At 36.6% G+C, this 21470-nt stretch overlaps 1 protein-coding gene across 4 annotated transcripts in view; it reads right to left on the minus strand.

Annotated features, from left to right (window-relative positions):
* Positions 1–652: 652 nt before the first annotated feature.
* Positions 653–21470, minus strand: part of TRIQK (triple QxxK/R motif containing) — a 57321-nt gene continuing 36503 nt past the window's right edge. For all 4 annotated transcript variants that reach the window (XM_039549143.1, XM_039549142.1, XM_010404985.4 and 1 more), the window contains 2 exons: positions 12261–12346; positions 653–2357 (listed from right to left, as the gene is read on the minus strand). In XM_039549143.1, the coding sequence (XP_039405077.1) occupies positions 2244–2357; positions 12261–12346 (200 nt within the window). In that variant the 3' untranslated portion in view covers positions 653–2243. The remainder of the gene's footprint in view (positions 2358–12260; positions 12347–21470) is intronic.

Consider the following 21470-nt stretch of genomic DNA (forward strand, 5'->3'; position numbering starts at 1 on the left):
ATAGTCATGGGAAATGGAATATTCCTGTTCTAGGAACTTCATGTTCACAAATTTGACAGTAAATTGCTTGCTTTTTAACACAACCAACTGAGAGAGCAGGTTACGAGATGACCTGCATGAAGGGAGTAACTACACATCTTTCTCAGACCACACATGACCCAGAGAGCTATATGCTGACATTAAGAAAGCAATCTTCCCAGCATGTTATAGAACACAAAAACTGCTAATGCAAAGTAACAGGAGAGATGTGCAGCTTCTGCGACATGTGGTTGGGCACTGGTGAAGTGAAAGGCATGTCACATCCAAGGAGACAGCTTGTGATATGCTTTTCCCTCCACTGGAAGTTGGGCTATGTGTCAGATAATGCTTCACCATAAATTCAACATGTTGCGAGATGTTTGGTCAAGTGTGCGACTAGCACTGGACTATAAGTCATATGCATGCATAAATGTTAGGATTTTGTAACAGTCATAATTAGAAAATGAGATATATTTGCATATATATGTTTCTCTTTCATATATTTTTTGGAAGACTGTTGTACTCTGAATTTCTAGAGGCGCTGTTTTGCATTGCATAAAGTGAATGAAGACGATGACACATATGAAGTGGATCCTTAGAGACTCATAATGTATATGGTCATAGTTACTGTATGTTTTAAAAATTAACTGTATTGATCCAAGTTTCTTAAGTGCTGATAATGGTACTGTGTCAATTTAAAAGAAATATATTTTCCATTATAATATTTGCTGCGATTTGTATTCCTTTGTCTTCAAAATCGCTATAAGAAATCTTAGGTATCTAAGGAACACGACAGTAAATATCTCAGCTGCAATTAAACCTAACATTCAGCTCTGAAGCTGATACCAAAGGCAAAGTCAAGCTAGTTCACTAACTCCAGTATTATGAAAACTTTTCTGGAAGTCAGTCAGCCTAAATTCCTTGCCACATTCAGCACCAAGGGCTCTACGTGTTTCTTGATATCAAACTCAGAGAAGGACTGACCATATTTTTAAGAGGATCAAAACGGAGTCTTTACATCCACAAGCTGAGTTATATACCAAACTCAAAGCAGAACAGGATAAAGCCAGAATTTTAAAGCTCCCTGCAGCTGCTCTGACACACCAAATTCTTCAAGTGGCTTCTGGCTATCAAAAGGAACAAAAATGCTATCTACAGTGCCTAATTTGAAAGGTAATTTGCAAGAACTGGAGGATGTAATGGAGCCAAGAGTTACCAATTATTAGTACACTGGAAAAAAAAGTGTTTTCTTATTACTTACAATCTCTCACATTAGTTTGATGATTAAAATGACTGTATAGCTGGAAAGAAGTGTTTTTATACAACATGCCCCTAGCAGGTAGAGCAAGTTGATACCAAAAGAATCAGGAAGAGCATAATTAAAATACAATTTTGACTTTATATTAATAGTAGACCAATACACTAATTAAAACCAACATCGACTAAACTTTCTATTTACACTAGTTCAGACAGCACAGGAGGCAAAGAACTGTGTTTCAGAAGCATATGTGAATGTTAGAGCTTCTGTCATCCAGGTGCCATTTCTAACAGAACACATGTGTGCTGAACAGTTGGCAAAAGAATGAAAAAGATTACTGCAGATACATGGGCACACAGAATCTGGAATGACAGAAAATTAAGTCCATATAGAAGGTGACAGACTGCTTGTAAGAAGGTATTTTTTTCCTACAATTTCTTCCATCTTCACGCATGTGCATGCATGCACAAGAAAGATTAAAAGGGAGAGAAAGGATGAGGTGTTTTTGATATATTTTAAACACAAATGAAGAAAATACTTCTTATTTGGTATTTCTGCTTTCTTTTGGGAAAGGAAAAGGAAGCTAATTTGGTTATTAGGAAGCTCTGATTCCTAAATTTGGCCAAGGCAGACACTCCTCCTGTGAAGTCAGCATCAATACCCATGATAATAGTAGCACCTGTCTTTTGACATCAAAGTTCTCTGCCTGAGAAAAAAATAATGTAAACAATAAACTTCATCTATTGTACTGTTGCTCCTGGCTTTGGTGTTAAAAAAAAACACTTGGCCAGGCATAAGTGTTCTTATTTTGGAGACCTGGAATGTGACCAACGTGTTGCAAAACGTTCTTATGAATTCGGACTGCAAGAAATGGTATTGTTTACTGTCTTACAGTAAAGGGGACTGTGTGCTCCTATGTAGTCTTGTTGAAGCTGAAGAAATCTTGATGATAGATTCATTACATCTGCTAGTTTTCATCTGGATCCAGATCAAGGTCAACTTCATTGGAAACATTAAGATAAAAAAAAGCATAGAAAGCCAACAAAAATACCAGTATAGCTGCAAGGACAAGGGCAACTTCCTGTAGAAACAAAAGAAAACAAAAACCTGTTAGAAATAGTACCATATTTTCAGATTAATCATGACTAAATATTACTTGCCTTCTATAATGCACATCAAAATAACATCACACATATAAAATTGCATCAGGCATTGATGTTTTAATGATTTCTCTACTGTGGTTACCATGAATCCATTCACTTAATGAAGATTTTGGTGAGTCTGCTGTACCATCAGAAAGAGGCTATTTAGCTTAAAAATCTTTAGTCTGACCTAGAAATAGGAGCTTTATATCTTATTATCCTATTCCTTCTTTTTTAAAGGAAAAGACAGAATTCACAAACCACAGTTTTGAACACAAATTTAAGTTATGAATTTACACTGTGAATTTTGATGTTTTCTAGCAATATGTTACTGCTTTTTGCCAACAAATTTGTAATTTTTTAATGAAGCAAACACAGTATGGTGGAAGTCAATGAAAATTGCTACCTCTACCTCCCAACCTCCTGGCATGCAGTACAATATGGAACTACAAACTCCTTCAGAATTGGATCAAACTTTTCTTTCTTCCGCTCTGCAATAAGGCAAAAAGCACAACAATTTGCACTTGCCTCTCTTCCCATAAAATATTGCAACTTGCTGCATCTTCCTTAATTAACATAAAAGAGACTTCCAAAGTATACATGATTTATAGCAGCTTTCAGAAGCAGAAAAATGTTTTTGTACTACACATACTCATTAAGTGGCTGCCTATCATCTTAAGGCTGGACTCTGTAAAAATATAATAAATTATTTTATGATCATCCTCTTTATTTTCTTTCCTATATTTCTTTCCTTTATATTTCTTTCAAAGACACAGTATTTCACATTTTAAAGTTTTTATTTTTCTGTAAGGCACAGCACACTTCCTATAGTGTTGACTCTTGTTTTGCTAGACAATGAAAGATGAAACTTGAGAAAATTCCTTCTGTCCCTTCAGCTCACAGAAAGTGTGACTCTACAGCTAACATCTACTGCTTCACTCCTGACCATCACAATGTATTTTTAAGAGTGTGCACTCAAGATGCTCCAAACATTAGTACAGTCCAAACCTCACTCTCCCTCTAAAGAAAGAAGCCAAACTTCCCCTCCAATTCTCAGCTTCATGTTAAGCTATAAAACAACTACATCGGAACAATCCCAAAGTACATTTAAAATGAGAAGAAAAAAAGTTCCGTGATTTTATGACAACTGATATGAATTGGTACAGAAGATGTCACATCAAACCTACTCTGTCAGTGGGACTGAAAGGAGATGCCTACACTGAACCAAGACAAGACACCATTTACTGTCCAAGGACAGAATCTGGCCCTCTTTGGTCTAAGATTCATTGTGTCCTTTAAGACAAGCCAGGTGAATTCTTCCCAAAAATCACCATTTCTTCCCTTAGACTAGAAGGGAGTGCCGATGGTATCTCTGGTGTGCACTGTGGGATTAATCCTACCCAGCATCTCTACATTGGTGGTGGCTTTGTACCAGCATTGTGTGTCCACTGACATGAAGGAGTTAAAACTGTGCATTTCATTTTTTAGCCCATAATCTGGCATTCTTCTTTGGAACAGCATTTCATTTGCATTTACATGAATGCATTATATAGTTTATCAGAATGTTGGATCAATAATTCAACATATGCCATCTAATAAATTTTGAAATACTACTGCCTAGTTGGCATATGTTCTATAGGAGCATATTCTTTATTCTATAGAAACCTTTGCTTTATATTTTATATGGATGATTGAGATGTACTTTAAATTTGTTTTACCACATTAAAATTGCTCCTGCAAATTTGCTGAGGCTGTTGGCTACAGATTTCAGCTACATTTTCCTCTTAGAATTGTACCATCCTCTGAACTTCATCCTCCTGATTCAAATGATTTGATTTTAAAAAAAAGTACATCTAATTCACTAATATATTAAAGGAAAGTGATTTTTGCTTTGTTGCAGTTGCAACACGTCAGTATCTCACAAAAGGGCATGGCAGCATCAGACAGGTTTCATTTATTTCCTTGTATCCACAGCTGTGCTCCCAGACCCATCTGGCCACACAGCTACTAATCTTAAGAGGATGTAATAAACAAGTGACATACAACTGCAGGCTCCATCTGCTCAGGAGAGTGGACAACAAAACCGTACAATGCAGGAACCATTCACACTTGACACAGAGAGCAAATTCATTCCAGTATTAAAAAGTTTTTCCCTTGTTTGGATGCCACACTTCCCACGCTTTCTGCTTTACAATAGCTTTACCTTTCCCCTCCCTTCTCCCCAGTCTCCCTTACAAAATGCTGTGGTAGCAGCAGCAAACTTTTGAGGAACCTGCATTAAAGATTTATTTCAAAGGAAGTGGAATTGGGAAAATCCTGAGTTTTATTCTCAGGCTGGCCAGTAACTGCTGGAGAGCAGCAGTTCTTCAGTTCCTCTGCCTTAGTTTCACAATGAGTAACACTGTGATAACAATACTATTTTCCTTGCACAGCCATTGGGAACTGGGTGGCTGGATCAGTATTTATTATTCCTGGGAATGAAAAATCTTAATGAAACCCCCAGGTTGGAGAATTATGCAAGAATCTTAATTTTGAGTTACTGAAAAAGGCAGAGTAACAAAAATCTAAAATAAATGGCCTAACAAAGTACATCTGGCTCTCAGCTAGGGATATGCAGTCTCTTAAGAATTGCATCCAGTTTATGAACTTTTATAAACATAAAGTTTGCAAGGTAAATAGCAAATGAGATCCTACACCACTATACTGTATTTGCAACAACAGATATATATTGTCATTTTGTTTTATACTTTTCAGGCTTTGCTATTTGTATTTTAAGTCATGCATAGAAATGAAATGCTAAAATACTCCCCGCTTGGCATATATAGCTCCCTTTCTCTTGCACTTTATGGATCATCCCCGTCATCTTCTGAAAAATCCATTTACGCAAAGGATTTCACCATGAATAATTAAAGAATATAGAAAAAGTCCTATAGAAATAAAATGATCAGAGGGTTTTTTTTCTCTTTTCTTTTATATCATGGTACAGAACACTAGGAAACAACATCCCTCCTCTCAAATCCCAAAGTACAGTCAAAGAAGCCTTTAAAAAGGAACAGAATTTTCTATTTTATTCTCTTACATTTACAATAACATATGTAGAACCCTACCAATTTCAGTTTAAGTTTTACAGAAACTTTTCATAAAGGAAATGCATACCATTACAGCATAATGTAGATTTAATTCTCCTATCATTTTTTGTCAGTTTTATGTCCCTCATGCCAAAATACTTGGATTATGTCCTCAAATTCACCCTGATGGAGCAAGTGGCAGAGCTGGGATCTAAACAAGATTGATCAGAAGATGGGGTGAGGAAAAAATGTAAGCTATGATAACACAAATCTGGACACTGTGTATGGCAGCATCATACCCTACACATATAGAGAAATATAATTCTTCCAGGAAATTTCAGGGCGATTTTACATGTTTTTTAATTGTCCTTCAAAGAGAATCACACCTTTTTTACCTGAAACCTGCTTAAAACTAAGTGAAAGAGTACCACAAATTGCTCTCTTTGAAATGCTAAACTATTCCTAGCTCTTTCTGAAAAGAGACGGAAAGAAAATCAAGCTGACCAAGGACACCTGTAAAAATAAATATATATTAACTTGAAAATCTTTTTATCTCATATAGTTTTTAACTAAACGCTTAAGGTGGATATTCACTGCGCCCATTTTTTAGAGTTTTAACTAAACCATATTTAAAAATAAATGTTTACTTCCTTAATGCAGGACATTCTACAGCTAACAGAAGGCAGCAAAAGTAATTTATGAACTTTTATCCACACTTTTTCAGTTCTAATTTTTTACTGTAGGTGGAAGAGAGATCTTCTTCAGGTGGAACAGAGATCATTGTTATCTCAAATAATGAGAACAAGGTACTATTAGAGAGTCATCAAAAACACTCGGCTATATGCCTACAAAGCAACAGGATTCATTTTAATACAGCTAAATGCAAAATAATATATACAGGTATCAAAGATGAAGACAGTACTTATAAAGTGCAGTACTCTGCCTTGAAAAACTATGATTCTAAGAAGGTCTCTGGATTTCATGAGTAGCTACTCCATCAGCGTGATTTCTGGATGTACAAAGGTGGAGGAATTTCCAGCAGGGAGATGACCAGTATTTATTTTATCATAGAGAAGAATGAGAGGTAGTTTGGTTACAGCATATAATTATATACACCTTATTTGAGTAAAGCATTTCATAGTGTGAGGTCCTTCTATCCTGTTTACAAGAAACTTTCAAGGCCCAGCTCCATTTAGGTAAGTTCAGCCTTGAACTAAGATGCCATTTTCTAGGAGCAAGAATGATTGAACATTCTTCGGGAAAATACGGACTTCCATAGCTGTGAGTCTTTTATCAACTGATCTCTCTCCAAAAAGTACAATTTTATTTAGCAATTGTGAAGAATACTTCAACTCGGGCTTGTGTGAAAAGAAGGACCTGGCTGCCAGCCTTGGAGTCAGCAAACTCAGCTCTCCTAGCTGTTCCTCTCCTTCAGGGCCATAGGAAAACTCAGATTACTTCCACAGTCAATGTTATATTCTGAACCCCTGAAGTATCAGGTTACTAAAAGTAATAGCATCCTATGTTTAACTGCTCAGACTTTTTTATATAGCATAAAAAGTTTCCTGATGTAGAAATTTTCCTCCAATTGTATTGATTTCATTTCTGGGACTTGAGGTTTTGCTGTTGTTGATTATTCTTTGAAGGGTTACAGATTTGTCCTAAGTAGAGACATAAGAAGGCTTGAGAAAGATGAGCTACTGCTCCAAGCTGGTTCAGAAAATCCTCCTAAGATTTTACTTGGTGCATCTTCTTCACACCTCAAACCACCATGATTACAATACACGTGTTCAGGTCAGTCAAGGGTCTGATTTTGTTCTTTACTTTGTATGTGTTGTTTCTCCTCCCTTTCATTTCAAGGTCAGGGGTCAAAGCCTGACCACTGGGATAACTGGGAACATCACACTTTATTCACTGGTGGCACATTAAGCTGCTCTGCACTTTGTGAGACACGTAAGTTGTTTGAAGACCCAGTATTTTGGTCATTAGAAAGTGCTTGGACTTTGCAGAAAGTCTTTGGATGAAATTTTATGATCTGTAACATATAGAAGTGCAGATCAAATAATCTAATAGTCTCTTGTGGCCTTAATTTCTGCAAAGCTATGAAACTGTATCTTGGCAAATATAGTTGACTAATTTAGCAGATTATGAACAGCATGAAATCGGAGAATACCCCTTGCCAAAATACACTAGGAATGTCTTTTTATCTGTATCTGTATCTAACTTGTTCCAGATGAGATAAACTCTCCATAGTGAGGTAGCTAATTACACAACAGATTAAGCAGATATGCAAAAGAATGACAGACAGTAAGCTCTCACTTTGTCTAGGAAACATTTTTTCCTTAGCTGAATTGATGTACTATGTTGCTAATTCTCTACGGATTGATATTCTGCAGTCAGTTATGTCTTTGCAAGTACTTTGCAAATACTACTTTTAAGATTTTTGCCTACCTTTCAAGAACACAGAAAACTTCATCACTTGTCCCACAGACCACTGATTTGTTCTTGCAGCCTGTGAAAAAAATCTCTCCCCAAGAACTCCCATTACTTTCGGTCTCTGCATACCAAACTCCAGCTATCTGGGGGCAAAGCTTCCACACTTCTCAAACCATTTTCTGCTTGTCACCCTCCTGCTGGCACATCTTCCTCATCCACTGAGAGCAGAGCCAGCACCAGTGGTAGAAAGGCCTTCCTGCTCTACTTCGTAAGGAGGAGCAGCTGGACAACAAAACGACCCAAAGAAAGTTCAGAGGCTCCCTTTTTGGTACTGCTACAAAGAATTTTGTCTTATCCAAACACCAGGAGACAAACAGCATACTGCTTTCTCTTGGAGTCGTTTCTTAAGACAGGGGTCCTGCTTTTCCAAGAGACACAATGTATTTTGGCACTGTCTACATTAGTGTCACATATACAAACAGAGCCAGTACAATAGCTCTGCTAAAATATTTAATCTTTAAACATGTTTAAAGAGCAAATATGACACACCAAACACGAGCATGGTCACCCTGCTTGAACTAACTTTTGATAGTTATTAGTGCTCAGCTGCTTCTCTGACATTATCAACACAGATAAAAATCCCTCATTGGGGAAATTAAAAAGTACTAAATGCCAGTGACTGAAAGAAACTTTGTTACTTTAAACCTTGCATTAAAATGACAAGGCAATCAAAGTTTGACAAGACAAGCTAATTAGTATGCCAGCGATGAAAATTGAAGAATCTCCAGGGGATTGGTTCTGAAAAGTTTTATGTCATTTATAGGGCCTTTTTTTAAGCTAATGTTGTCAGCTCTCATGGTGAAATACACAACATTTGAATTTCATTATCCTCGTAGAAATTAAGGACTAAAATCCCTTCATTATTTTCTAGTTATCTTTTTTTCCACCCTAAATTCTACACTAAGTCTTAGTTTATAGCAAGACATTTAAGTTCTTCAGGACACTAATGCAAAGCAACCCTAGAGTTACCAATGACATTAAAAAGCCTATTGTTTTAAGAGGCTGTATGGTGCTTAGTGTGTTAGCTTATTGTGTACTTCACAGAACTACAAAAATATTCCCCTTTCCCAGAGAGTTTATACTTTTACATTTATTCTTTCTCTACAATATTTTTATTGACTTTAACTTAGCTTTTTATAATAAAAGGTTTATTTTGTAATGCTGCATACTGCATCATGTACTGAATAGCTATGTATATAAACAAATAAAATACATTCCAAATACACGTATGTGTCTGGTTTCTTCTCAAACATTTACAAGAACTTTGGACTTTTATTTTTATTTATTATTTATTTATATTTAAACTGCCTACTGATTACAGCATTGTAGTTTTATCTCTTTTTTTTTTCCTCTCAACACAGATTGAAGTCAATCAGCTGCTACAGCACAGAATAAGGGCCTACATAATAAAAAAGACTAAAATCCCAACCTTTGGAAGGTGAATCATGTTGCTTATTACAATCACTCATCACAGGGATAAGGAGGAGCTCTTAAGAGACAGAGAGGAGTGGAATTGGGTTTCTGCTTGGTGTGGCAGGCAAACTCCCTCCTGACCTACCTACCTCACCTCTCCAGGTGCCCTTCAACAATAGATATGAGGCCCTGGAATTTGATGACCAGGGAGATGAGAATGTGAATGAAGATCCATCCAGGTTGGAGGGGTTGTGTAGGGCAGGGCAACCTACCCCCCAGATCAAAACCTCCTCAATTAAGAAAAAAAGGAGGGTAGTAGTCATTGGTGACTCCCTTTTGAGAGGAATGGAGGGCCCAATATGCCAACTGGACCCAGCCCATATGGAGGTGTGTTGCCTTCCTGTAAGGACATGTAAGGGAAATCACCAAGAAACTTCCCAGCTTGGCATGGCCCACTGACTATTGCCCACTGGTTTTCCAGGTGGACACAGACAAAGTCCCAGCAAGACTATGGATGATCAAGAGGGACCTCAGGGCCTTGGGACAACTGATCAAGGGATCTGAAGAACAAATTGTGTTCTCTTCTGTCCTGCCAGTTGCTGTCACACCAAACAGACGCTGTTAAGAATTATTTCAAAAATTATCCAGAAAACAATGGAGTATTTAGGATAGGTGTGGAGGATGAACGTAAAAAAAGGTGGCACTTGGACAGCTGGAGGATCTTAACACTGGACTGAACAAAACATGCTGTGCCTGAAGAGAGTGATATAGGTTATGGGGCTTCACAACTAAGCAGCCTCTCCGGGGGTAAGGAAGGTGATTTCCCTGCAGACACTCCAGGAGCATCTGCTGTCCATGGTGAAGCTCTGCTGCTGGAGGGATTGAGCAGGGTGAAGAGCTGTCACCGCAAGATGGGAAGAGGTGCACCTTTACCCCAAGACATTAAATACGTCTCGCTTCCATGCTGTGCACTGCAGGGTCTGTCAGCAGAAGTGCAGAGTTTATTCTACAGAAATTGCCCATGTTCTGGTAGAAGCATTGTAACATTTAGTAAGCCTGAGGTTGTTGGCATTAAGCAGGCTCAGTGAGAAAGATGTAGTCAAAAGCCCTGCTTTCCTTCCCCTACAAGCAAATCCCCAAAGGGAAAGGTGCCCAACTTACCTTCCTTTTTGCTTCAGCTCTGTCAGCTTTTCTCAGCAATTTGGAAGCAAAACAAATTACTGTGATCTACTTGGGGATGATCCAGTTTGTTTTTTTTAAGGTTCAGAAGCACAAAAAAATATTACAGCCAGAAGAAAATATTTTAAAGATTTTTTTTTTTAAGGCAGAGGCAGAATTGCAAACCTGAGACATCACACAGTGCAACCAGCAGAACCCCAGGAACACACCCTCATGACCTGGAGAGCACGTGTGCACCTTGATGGCAGATGTCCTTTATTCACTAATACTCAGTTCTTCATTACATATATGATTACACATATGCTTTCCCATTCACCCTCATTTTTAGGAAAGAATTACTTAAGAAAATAAGGAAATGAAACAGGTTTTGAAGGACCAAATCTCATACTCTTCTCACTTGTGAAAGACATGCAAAAAACTTGTACATTTTAAAAGAATTAGGCTGTACACTAAGTCTCCAAGTAGAACATCACTTTTAAAAGGTCACGTCATTGAAAGAAAAATGAAAAGAAAAAGGAAAATTTAATAAGGAAGAAAAAGGAATTCAAAAGGTTAATAATCTATCCTTTAAACAAAAAAGGCAATCTACTTTTTCTCATTAAAACCTGACACACAGCACTAACTGAGGAGATTATGTTGTGAAAACATACTGCATCGCATGGTAATGCTTGATCGAGATCAGCAATCAGGAGCAAAAAGAAAGCACTGTTTCGTGATTATAATAGCAAATTCTGGAAGACAACCAAATACATCATCTGGCAGCCTAACAGCTGTTACAGCTTGGTAGTAATACCTTGGCATTTGCTATAAGCTATAACTTGAAAAAATTGATTTCTCATCTGCCAGAAACAAGAAAATGTTCTCCTTTTAACATTTCTGAAGTTTCTTTCACTAGAATATCCAAGTAATGGATCCACTTTTTTATTTATCTCAGGTTTTACTCCTGCTGCTAAGTTAACAGTGTATCAGTTAGACTAAAAAAATAAGTTTGAGGAAAAAAAATACTGGAGGCAACATAAATAATGTGTGTTCAGATAGATCCCATTTTGATGACACACTGGGTAGTAGATAACAGAAAATATTTCTAATTGCCCTCCTTGCTTATATTCACAGCTGTGATCAAAAGTAATTGCTATACTTCATACCTGCCTGAAAAGGGTACATTTTCAAAATAAAGTTTAGTACCTTTCCATATGTTTTGCTGTTAGCTAAGCCTTCTTTTTCCAAGTCAGAGGCAGTATACAAGGATACAGACTGAGACAATAATGCTGAGAATTAACAATACTTAAACCCAGTCTTCAAATTACTACTGGTATAGGATCAGAAGAAGAACTCTGGAGATGTTTATTGTAATTTGTCTAACTGTATGAAATAGTTAAAGAACTTGTTCTGTGTGTAGACAGGCTCCCCAAAACCATCAATTTTCTAAGCACAGTACTTTAAACCTTAAAGTACACATGCATCATAACAAGGACATAGACTATGTAAAATCTTTCAGCACTTCAAATATTAAAGTCATTTTAGGGTTAAGTAAAAGCAATTCATCATAAATATTTTAGATTCTAGCATTCTACTTAGATTTTGAAGTGTCATAAACAATATCTCTCAGAAGTCAATATTCACACAGTACATCTATGGGGAAAAGAAACAAACAAAGGTGGTTTGAGCTATCAAAGAGGTCTCTACCTTTACGCCTAGTGCAGTTTTCTTGGCCTCTGCTTTTAATCTTGTAGCTCTTAACATAGGCCTGGTTTTCTTATAATCTTGTTTCCCTAGAGAAAAAAGCATATTTAATGAAAACGCAGCAAAAAGAACATAAAGAAAGTGAGCATTTATTTCAGTTGAAAAGTCAGGTTTAACACATTAAAAACATCCCACACTCCAGCATTTTAAACAACAGCTACTCTGTAACACAGGGACTCAATCTGTGAAACAACCATCCTTAACACAAACAGTGATAGCACAAGATCCAACAAATCAGTGTAGAACCTGTTACTCCACAGTGACATCAAAATACAACTATGGATACATATCCACTGGAACAATGTTTAATAAATTGCTCCATAGGAATCAGCCAGCAAATACATAGATTAAGGGTGGATGATGTTTTTCCCTCTCATTGAAATCAAAAGTTTTCATTAGAATTTTTCTTGGTTAGTCATCTCTAATGCATATACATAAATGTGCAATACAAGACATTCTGGTGAATGTAAACATTTATAATTCTGAACTGGAACATTATTTGCAGGCATCAGAACTCAGAGATATGGAGATCAGTCTAAGTAAACACTAATAACACCATTGCTTGACACCATCTGCTTGTAGAAACACATTACACAAAATCTTCTAGAACTTTCTACAAGTTACAGGGACTACCTCTTGCAGTCACAGAGGGCAGTCCAGGGCTTGACTACTGTGAGTCCGGATGAACTGAGTTCAGAGGAGGACATGTAATTATTCAAAAATGGTAGAAATGGTATAAATCATTTATCTCAACTAAATAACAAAGCATAAAACACTCGGTATCCCTCAGGGATATTTCTGCTGTCTGAAAGGCAGTATTGTATTATGAACTATTAACCATACCTTATTTAAGTTAACAGGTGTCAAGGTACAGATACAGTCACAAAAGGAGAAGAAAAAGAGGAATCTGTGAAGAAAGTGCTCCAAGGGATAGAGCCTCAGTACAACTGCTTTGGTTTTTTTAAAAAGTCCTTTTCATTTTTTCACTCCTAATGCATACATATCTTTTTTTTTTTTTATGCCTAATTCCAAAGCCAAGCTTTAATGTGTAAAGCAGAGTGTCTGGCCTTTTTCAGATCACTAAGTTTACCTATTTGTACATTAGCTTTCATTACTGCTACAGTCAATTAATTTAACCTTTCCTCTATAACTTTGTCCAGTGGTTTTGTATACAAAAATCCCATTTGTCCAAGCAGATGTGATTTTACATTCATAATCAATAATGCAAACTTCTCATTTTATGGCCACCTTCAAAACTGGGATATTATAGTGTAGTGATGAAATTCTGAAACATGAATGTCTTCTCCAGTGATATACTGGATTCATGGAAACACACTTCTGACTTCATCTACTGTTTGTATCACCCTGCTCGTACTCAATACAAAGATCATCTGTGTAGCATACTGTGAATGTTGATTACAAATTTGCTTTCATTATATAATCTCTCCTCAGTCCTATGGATTATATATTGTGAAGGTCTCCATATTATTCTTTGGTCAGATACTATTCATAAAAGACTTGAAATAACTTAAAATACTCAATGACAAATGGAAAAATAACTGAAACCATATGTATTAGGAACAAAAAAAAAAAAAAGGCAGCATATAGCCAAGGAAACTTAGAGGATAGAGTAAAGAAAGGATGACAGAAAGATGATTTATGTCAGATGCTCCAATATATTCATCTAGCCAATACATCTTTTAAGCAGGACAGGACCACTGCAGCATTATTTTTCAGAAGTCAGTAATATCTGATAATAGGATGCATCAGGAGCACAGTAAGTTTTTAGAACATTTAAGGAAAGAATTGCAGAAACCACAAAAATGGCTAAGTCATGAGATTAAGCCAGCCAGAGAGAGAATGTGTTTCTGCTCCCTAAAGTCCTGCACTCATACTTTTGCCATGAAATAGTTAAAAGTTCTTTCAGAATTTCCATTACAAATGGCAGAAGTTTATTACTCATAAAAATACACTCCAGGCTGAAATTTGGCATAGACACACCCTAGCCTTGAATTTTTTTGTTTGTTTGTTGGGAGCCAACTTTCATAAGTCATGCAGCTGTTCTTACTTACTTGTGAACAAACTATAGAAATGTATCAATCTGAAATGTTTTAAGCATGAAAAATATCTTAGTTTGGAACTATATAACTGACAAGCACTAATTTCAATCTCATTTCTCATAATTCAGGTTTGCTGCTCTTCCATCAGGGGTAAATGAAACAAGACGGTCAGAGATTTCCCTTCCAGTGATGCAACAGCATTAGATAATGAAAACTAGAAAGCTTGGTAAGGTCCTTTAGGAATGGGACACAAGTGAGCTAGTAAAACCTACCTCCCTTTCCTCCCATTGCCCATTCTCCCTCCTCTTCTCCACAGCTCAAGTGTGAAGGTGACACAAGCAGGGGAAAATACTGCACAGAAGACCCAGTCTGTGAAATACATCTATGGGCAGGACCATGTTTATTCATCCAAATGAGAAAGCTTATTGGTACTCTTTCCCTTGGTTTCAGGCACCCTGCTGCTCCTTATTCCAGTATCATGGCAACAGCTAAGACTGGATTCTACTTATCTAGAGAGTATTTCCAGATTTATATGAAGTCTGATATGAATCACTTACTCTCCTATAACAAACAGGCTATTTCAATGATGACTCTAGAGCTGGTAGTTCTCCAAATCCATGCACCTGCCATTAATTTACCACTCTCCTTGCTAAACGTAATAGCCAAAAGGAAGAAAATATGGTAGGGAAACAGTCTGAGTCCACCAAGTGCAAAAGTTTAAAAAGGGCATCTGTGGACTTCTTTGTAATGAAAACCAGATTCAGAAATTGTACTAGAAGACTCTTAAAACATGTGAACTTTCTGAGGCCTTGGGAAAGACATCTGAACTACAGGACTATAAAGAACAATGAAATGCAAAGCTCCTGCCACATGAATACTAATCATTACCACCTGGAAAACAAGCAGAAAAAAATAATACAGGCTCCCTGCAGCCTCCCTTCTTTTGGGCTTGCAAATTCAACCAGTTGGGATAAGTATATTCACACTCTCAATGTCTTCTAGTTTTATCTCCCTTGTCCTGCAAGCCGTCTTGTACATTTATCTGTCAGAGTCATCAGTTTAAGCTATTTCTTCTTCTCAAGAAGTGATCATCAAAGCCAGTTGTGACAGACTCATCAGACAAAGCCCCATTTGTCTGCTTTATCCAATGCCTATCTGAGACACCAAGTTCTCCTGATGGAATATATAAAGGCAAGAAGAAGCCAAAAAGAACTGGAAGATGTCCAGACTAAATCTTACTTTTCGTATTGCTTAAACAAAATCCTTACCTCTTTGACTAGTCATTATTGTTACCATTTGTCAGCTCTTCTCTCAAACTCTAAACTTTAGTGCCAGTTTTCCTTATTTTTTTTTTTATAACTACCCCAATTTATTTATTTATTTTTGAACAAATGTACCACTTCTTTCCTTTTTCAGGTCCATCATTTCCTTTCCATTTTTAAGGCCAAAGAAGTACTCCATGACAAGACTAAACTATTTATACTGACTACAGCTCTCTACTTCCTGACAGTCCCTCCAAAGATTATTTTACTAGATGTAGGATTAGAAAAGGGTGACCATAAGGGTGACATACAGGGAGCTTTTTAGCTACTAAAACAGCTATATTGTGAAAAATGACAAAGGGTGGATCCTTCAGAGTGGGTATTAGGGATTCATACAATATGCAACATGAGTTTTTCTTCATGTAACTAGGAATAAATATCTATAAATTTTGCAAGATTTTTTTTATTTAACTCTGCTTACAAAGGAAATTGAGATCTCATACATCTTCTATTCAATAATTTTAATAACATATTAGAGATGAACTGATCTTGTATATTCAGTATTCTTTTTAATTAAAACCTCCAATGACATGATGATAAATGCAAAACTTAACTAAATAATATGTATGAGCTAGACAAGTTCATTAAGTTCTGGGTTAATTTTTTTTAGTCTACAGAAATACTGCGACACTGCCAGGTAGTATGCACAACACTGTACTTCTGCATGCATACCAAGCTCCTTTATACATGTAACTGAGAATGCAGCATGTTGATGAACACTGTATTTCAGAAAACTGACTACATTTACGATTGTGTTTAAAGATGTTGCTGTTTAAGACACAACCTGAAAAAATCTACAGAATAACTTCATGAGAAAAATAATTGTATTTCCAACCCTTCTAGATATTTACTCTTTCATTCTAACAATAGCTCATTACTGGAATTGAATAACAGACTAAAAACTGCCTCTCTGCTTTTCAATTCATCAGGCTTAAGCAGAAACAGGACTGCATCTTTGGCCTTTGTTGATGCTGCTGTCCAAGCTTATTATCATATGAATATCTAGTTATTGTTTTATAAATGTTCACATTTCAGGAGCTCCCTGCTTTCTTTTCTCTCAGCAGACTTTACAATATCCACCTTCATTATCATCATGTGGCAGCATTGCTCTTCGCCTGCATTTGCTACTTTAAAAATTAATGCACTGCTATTTTCTGAATACTGTACTGCGTAAGCTGCTTATGAGTACATTATGCTATCAAGCAAGCACATGCAGAAAAGCTTCCTAAACTGTTATTCTTTCAATGAAAATACAGCTGGTTCTGCTTCAAAGGCACTTCTTTTCACCTGCAAATGGACTTGCTTCTACACTTATTCCTCAATTCATTGTCTTTTATTTGTGTCTGCAAATCTTTAATTGCCTTTAATTAGAAAGAAGTAAATTCAGTGCTTTAATCTTGCAAATACATTCAATCATAATTCTGTCTGGGATGAATACCAAGTTCTATTCACTAACTGATCTTTATAACAAAGGTATATAAATTTATTGTCCGTTTATATAGACCACACCAATTAAGCCACAATGGAAAACCAAATAGATAAGAGTCAAAATATTTGAAATGAGAAATGTGCAATCTAAATTTAATTACTCAGACAAATAATTTAAAGATGAGTTATTTACAGCATGCCAAAAAACCTGACAGATAGTAAAATTTTTTAATCAACACTACAGATTTAAAATTCCTTTCAACACTTTCACTGTAATTTGTAACAACCAGCAAACTGCTGTCCTGAATCTTTCTGTACTGGTATTATATCCATACTCAAAACATTAGTAAGACATTTTCCATACATTAGCAATCCATTTCACATGTTAAAGTACTGTTTAAGGTGCAATAAAACTACAACTAGAGGGTAAATTTTAGTTACCAGTAGTAGTTTAACTAAAGTACCTTACTGTAACTGATACTGAAAATGAAACTAAAATATATACATAGCTAATTAGAAACTAGAGACAGATTGTGGAAAGATTTACTGACAAACTGCAAGTGTGAAATCACACACCCAGTTAAGCTGAAATCAATTTGTTTATTATGATTATTGATATGAATTAGTGAAGGTTCCAGGAACTCTTCACAAAACCCCACAGAACAAACATAGAACAGGAAAATGGACCTCTGGTCTTTTCAGGGTTTCCACAGTCTGACTTCAAGCATCCCGTCCTCTTCCCTGCAGTAACAGGGGTAGGGAGAATTAGATCTCGCTGGCAGGGACAAAGGCCCAAGATGGAGGAAGGTTCAGTCATGCTGTCCCTCCACAACCTCCTTATATGAAAGACACAGAAGGTCACACCCATTAAACCTGATTTCAGTTTTAGGTGATTGCTAGTTTAGGTCTCTCTTTACTTCTCATAGACAGATTTCACCAAAGAGTGAGTGACAGCAGTCTAGCATAGACTAAAGTACTCCCTGGTGCTGCCTGTTTTACTGTCAACAAAAACTAGAAATGTTCAGAACCCAAGTCAGTTGAAGCACTGGCTTCAACTCTAAGGTTAAGCAGAATAAATATGAACCAAGGAAATAGCTCTAAGGGACAAGTGGTGAAGAAGTATCAGTCCCTACATGACTTTATCTTGATTCAAGACATTTGCAGGCATGGTCAAATTACCTTTGAAGTAATTATCTTGAGTATTACTAGTACTATAGAGAGAAAATCATAGAGCCATGAAGGGACTGTAAATTGCACTGAAAACCACAGTCTGAATTCCATCCCTGCTCAGCTGTGACATGGTGGCTCCCAAGCCAGTTAGCTGTGCCTGTGCTACAGAGCCACTGCACTGAAGATGCACACTGCTTCTTCAGAACAGCTCCTGTATACCAGCTATGGTTCTGCTTTAAGCTACAGTCTTGGGGTACAGGTTAGGTTAGAAGACATTTCTGGGGGTCTTCTGCTCAGAACAGAGCCAATTTTTAAACTGTATTCAACCTGAAAAGCAAGGGAACTAGTATAGCTGAGCTTATCCAGTTAAGTTTGGAGTATTTCCAAAGGTAGAGATTCCACAACCTCCCTGAGAAACCCTTCCCAATATTTGAACATCCCTCTGGTAAAAATATTTTTCACCTACCTACTGAGAATTTTCATGTTCTAACTTGCTGTTCCTACCATTGTGCACCTTTGAGAAAAGTTAGGCTTCACCATGCCAGTAGCCTCCTATTAAGTATTTGTACATGGCAGTAACATCTCAGCTGAGCTTTCTCTTCTTAAAGCTGAAAAGACAGCTCTCTCAGCCTCCTCTTGTACATCCTGTGCTCCAGATGGACATCCTGACCCTTCACTGGACTTACTCCAGTATGTCCACATTCTCCTTGTTTTCTTGTGGATGAGCATGGCACTTGCCTTTTTCAACCATAAGGGAACCACTTCTGTGGAACCAGCTAAATGGCTGACAACTGAGGGAGAATTTAGCCATAAAATCATATTGCCTGAAATACCTTAATGAAATACCTTGCAATGGAACTAAAGTGCACCAAAGGAATTCAGTAGGGTCTGTAAACAGCTAGTAAATGGACTAAAAGCTTCAAATCAGTTTGCACTATCAGCAATTTTCTATCAAACTTTAGAGTAGTTTGTTTTTTAGTAGGAGGGAAGACAAACATTTATTTTCTTACATGCCCTGGGACTCCAAAACTGAGCTCTATAATCTCATACATAGTAGTACAACTTTTCTTTAAGTGCCTTTCTAAACACCAGCAAGTTAGGTGTCTGGCATGGGGAAAGAAGTGTTTTCTAAAGTGATTTGTAACAACATCAAAAAACAAAGAAGTACCTACTCACCTGCCTCCTAAGGTGCAATAACAAGTATTTAATTCTGTGATCTTTGAGAAATTTTAAACCAGTCATTGTATATTCACTGAATAACAGAACTTCAACCCAGTGAAACTCTGTGAAATTCTACTCTCACACACCACATCTTCAACATGCCTGCTTCATTCTGGAAGTAACTATTTATTTAGGATTTTGAGGAACCTCAGAAAAACAAAATTCCATATGAATTTCAGGCCTAACTTCAGTAAAAGTCGGTTGGTAAACCACACATCAGCAACGGTTTTATAACCTATGTCTGAGAATTGGCAACACAGCCCTAGCTCACATCTTTGGAAACTAGATCAAGCTCTCAAGTGTTTATTATTGGGTTTTGTGTTATTAGCGTCACACAGATAAATTCAATGACTATTCTCTTCCTGAGAAGCAGAAGTGAGATTTTCTTATTTTTAATTGCTGTGATTCCAGAGGGAGTTTTTGGAGTCTTAGGTTAACAGTAAGATTTTTACATGTCTTATACCTACACAAGAGTGTGTCTGTACTCACAAAAGGCATGAAAACCCCCCACGGCCTCTCTATTTCATTCAGGTTTAATGGCAGCTCAAATCACTGACCATTTTTCAATCTTGAGAGACGGAACAGCTTGACACTAATAATACATTTGCAAAGGACACATCATCATTTAACACAACATTAAGTGCTCAGGGACAACTTTTTACCGTAGACACAATGTGCTCTGAGCTCAGGGTTGACATTTAATGCTACAAAGATAATCCAGCCAGTCATTCATGAGGGGTAAATTAATTTTCAAGCAACTATATTTCAGCTTTAAGCCAACAAGAAGGATGAAGAATGAAGGGTGAATAACTTCATTTTATGCTGCATGCGAGATTTAAAAACCCCAAAATATAATGCATTCTTAAGTACGTCAAATATATACACATTTAATTATTGCCATCTTTCCCTGATTCCAAACCAGAAGTCTGGTAATATTTGTTAAATATAATATTCTGACTGGAAGCAGAAAATCCCTCAGAATTTTCTATCAGTTGCCATGAAAAGCAGCATTTCATTAAAAAAAGGTTTACATTTAAAATTTGTATTCCACTTACTTTGATTTTAACAAGATTCTTCTTTTAAGGAATATTTTAAAAAATCTATAAAAGTATTAAAGAAAATAAATTCAGGAAACCAGTTATCAATAATGTACAGAACAAAAAGTATCAGCAATACTTTAAATCAGCTAATTATTCAGGTAATTTTTTTCAATACCTGTACAATATACTCAACTGCAAGACTATAATAAAAGATCTGAATAACAGCACTAAAAATATTGATGCTTACTAGTACTATTTGATAGGCAGTCCTTTTTCATGCCTTTCAGTGCTAAACTATCTGTTGCAATCTTGTGCTTGCTTAAGTCCAACAGGTGCATGCCTATAGCCATTAAAAAGTAGTGGCTCCATGTAAAAGGAGCCACACAACGGCAGCTCCCCAATTAACCTTTCCAACAATCTCGTTAACATTTCCTACTCAAACAGACAACTGTGAAAACCTTAAATACCTTTCTTAAAAATAAATTAACACAATTCATTTGAAACAGATCACTGAGTGGGTGTTTCGTTTTTCTTCTCCACCTACAAAATACATACATATATTATTTGTATGTGCATGTTGTTTTGAGTACACTTTTACTACTTTGCTATGGAACAACTGCTCGCAGTTACACTTTCATATAAACAACCTTATTTTAGTATAAATTCTGAAAATGAAAAAAACCAAACCAAAATGACTACTGCAGAGAGAGAATATTTACAAGAGCACGTAGTAAGACAACAAGAGAGAATGGCTCCAAACTGAGAGAGAGTAGGTTTAGATTAAATATTAGAAAAAAATGTCTCTACTGTGAGGGTGGTGAGACACCGGAACAGGTTGCCCAGAGAAGCTGTGGATGCCCCATTCCTGGAAGTGTTTAAGGTCAGGTTGGATTGAGCACTAAGTAACCTCAT

This window comes from Corvus cornix, chromosome 2, assembly GCF_000738735.6.
Source record: "Corvus cornix cornix isolate S_Up_H32 chromosome 2, ASM73873v5, whole genome shotgun sequence".
Taxonomy (NCBI): Eukaryota; Metazoa; Chordata; class Aves; order Passeriformes; family Corvidae; genus Corvus; species Corvus cornix.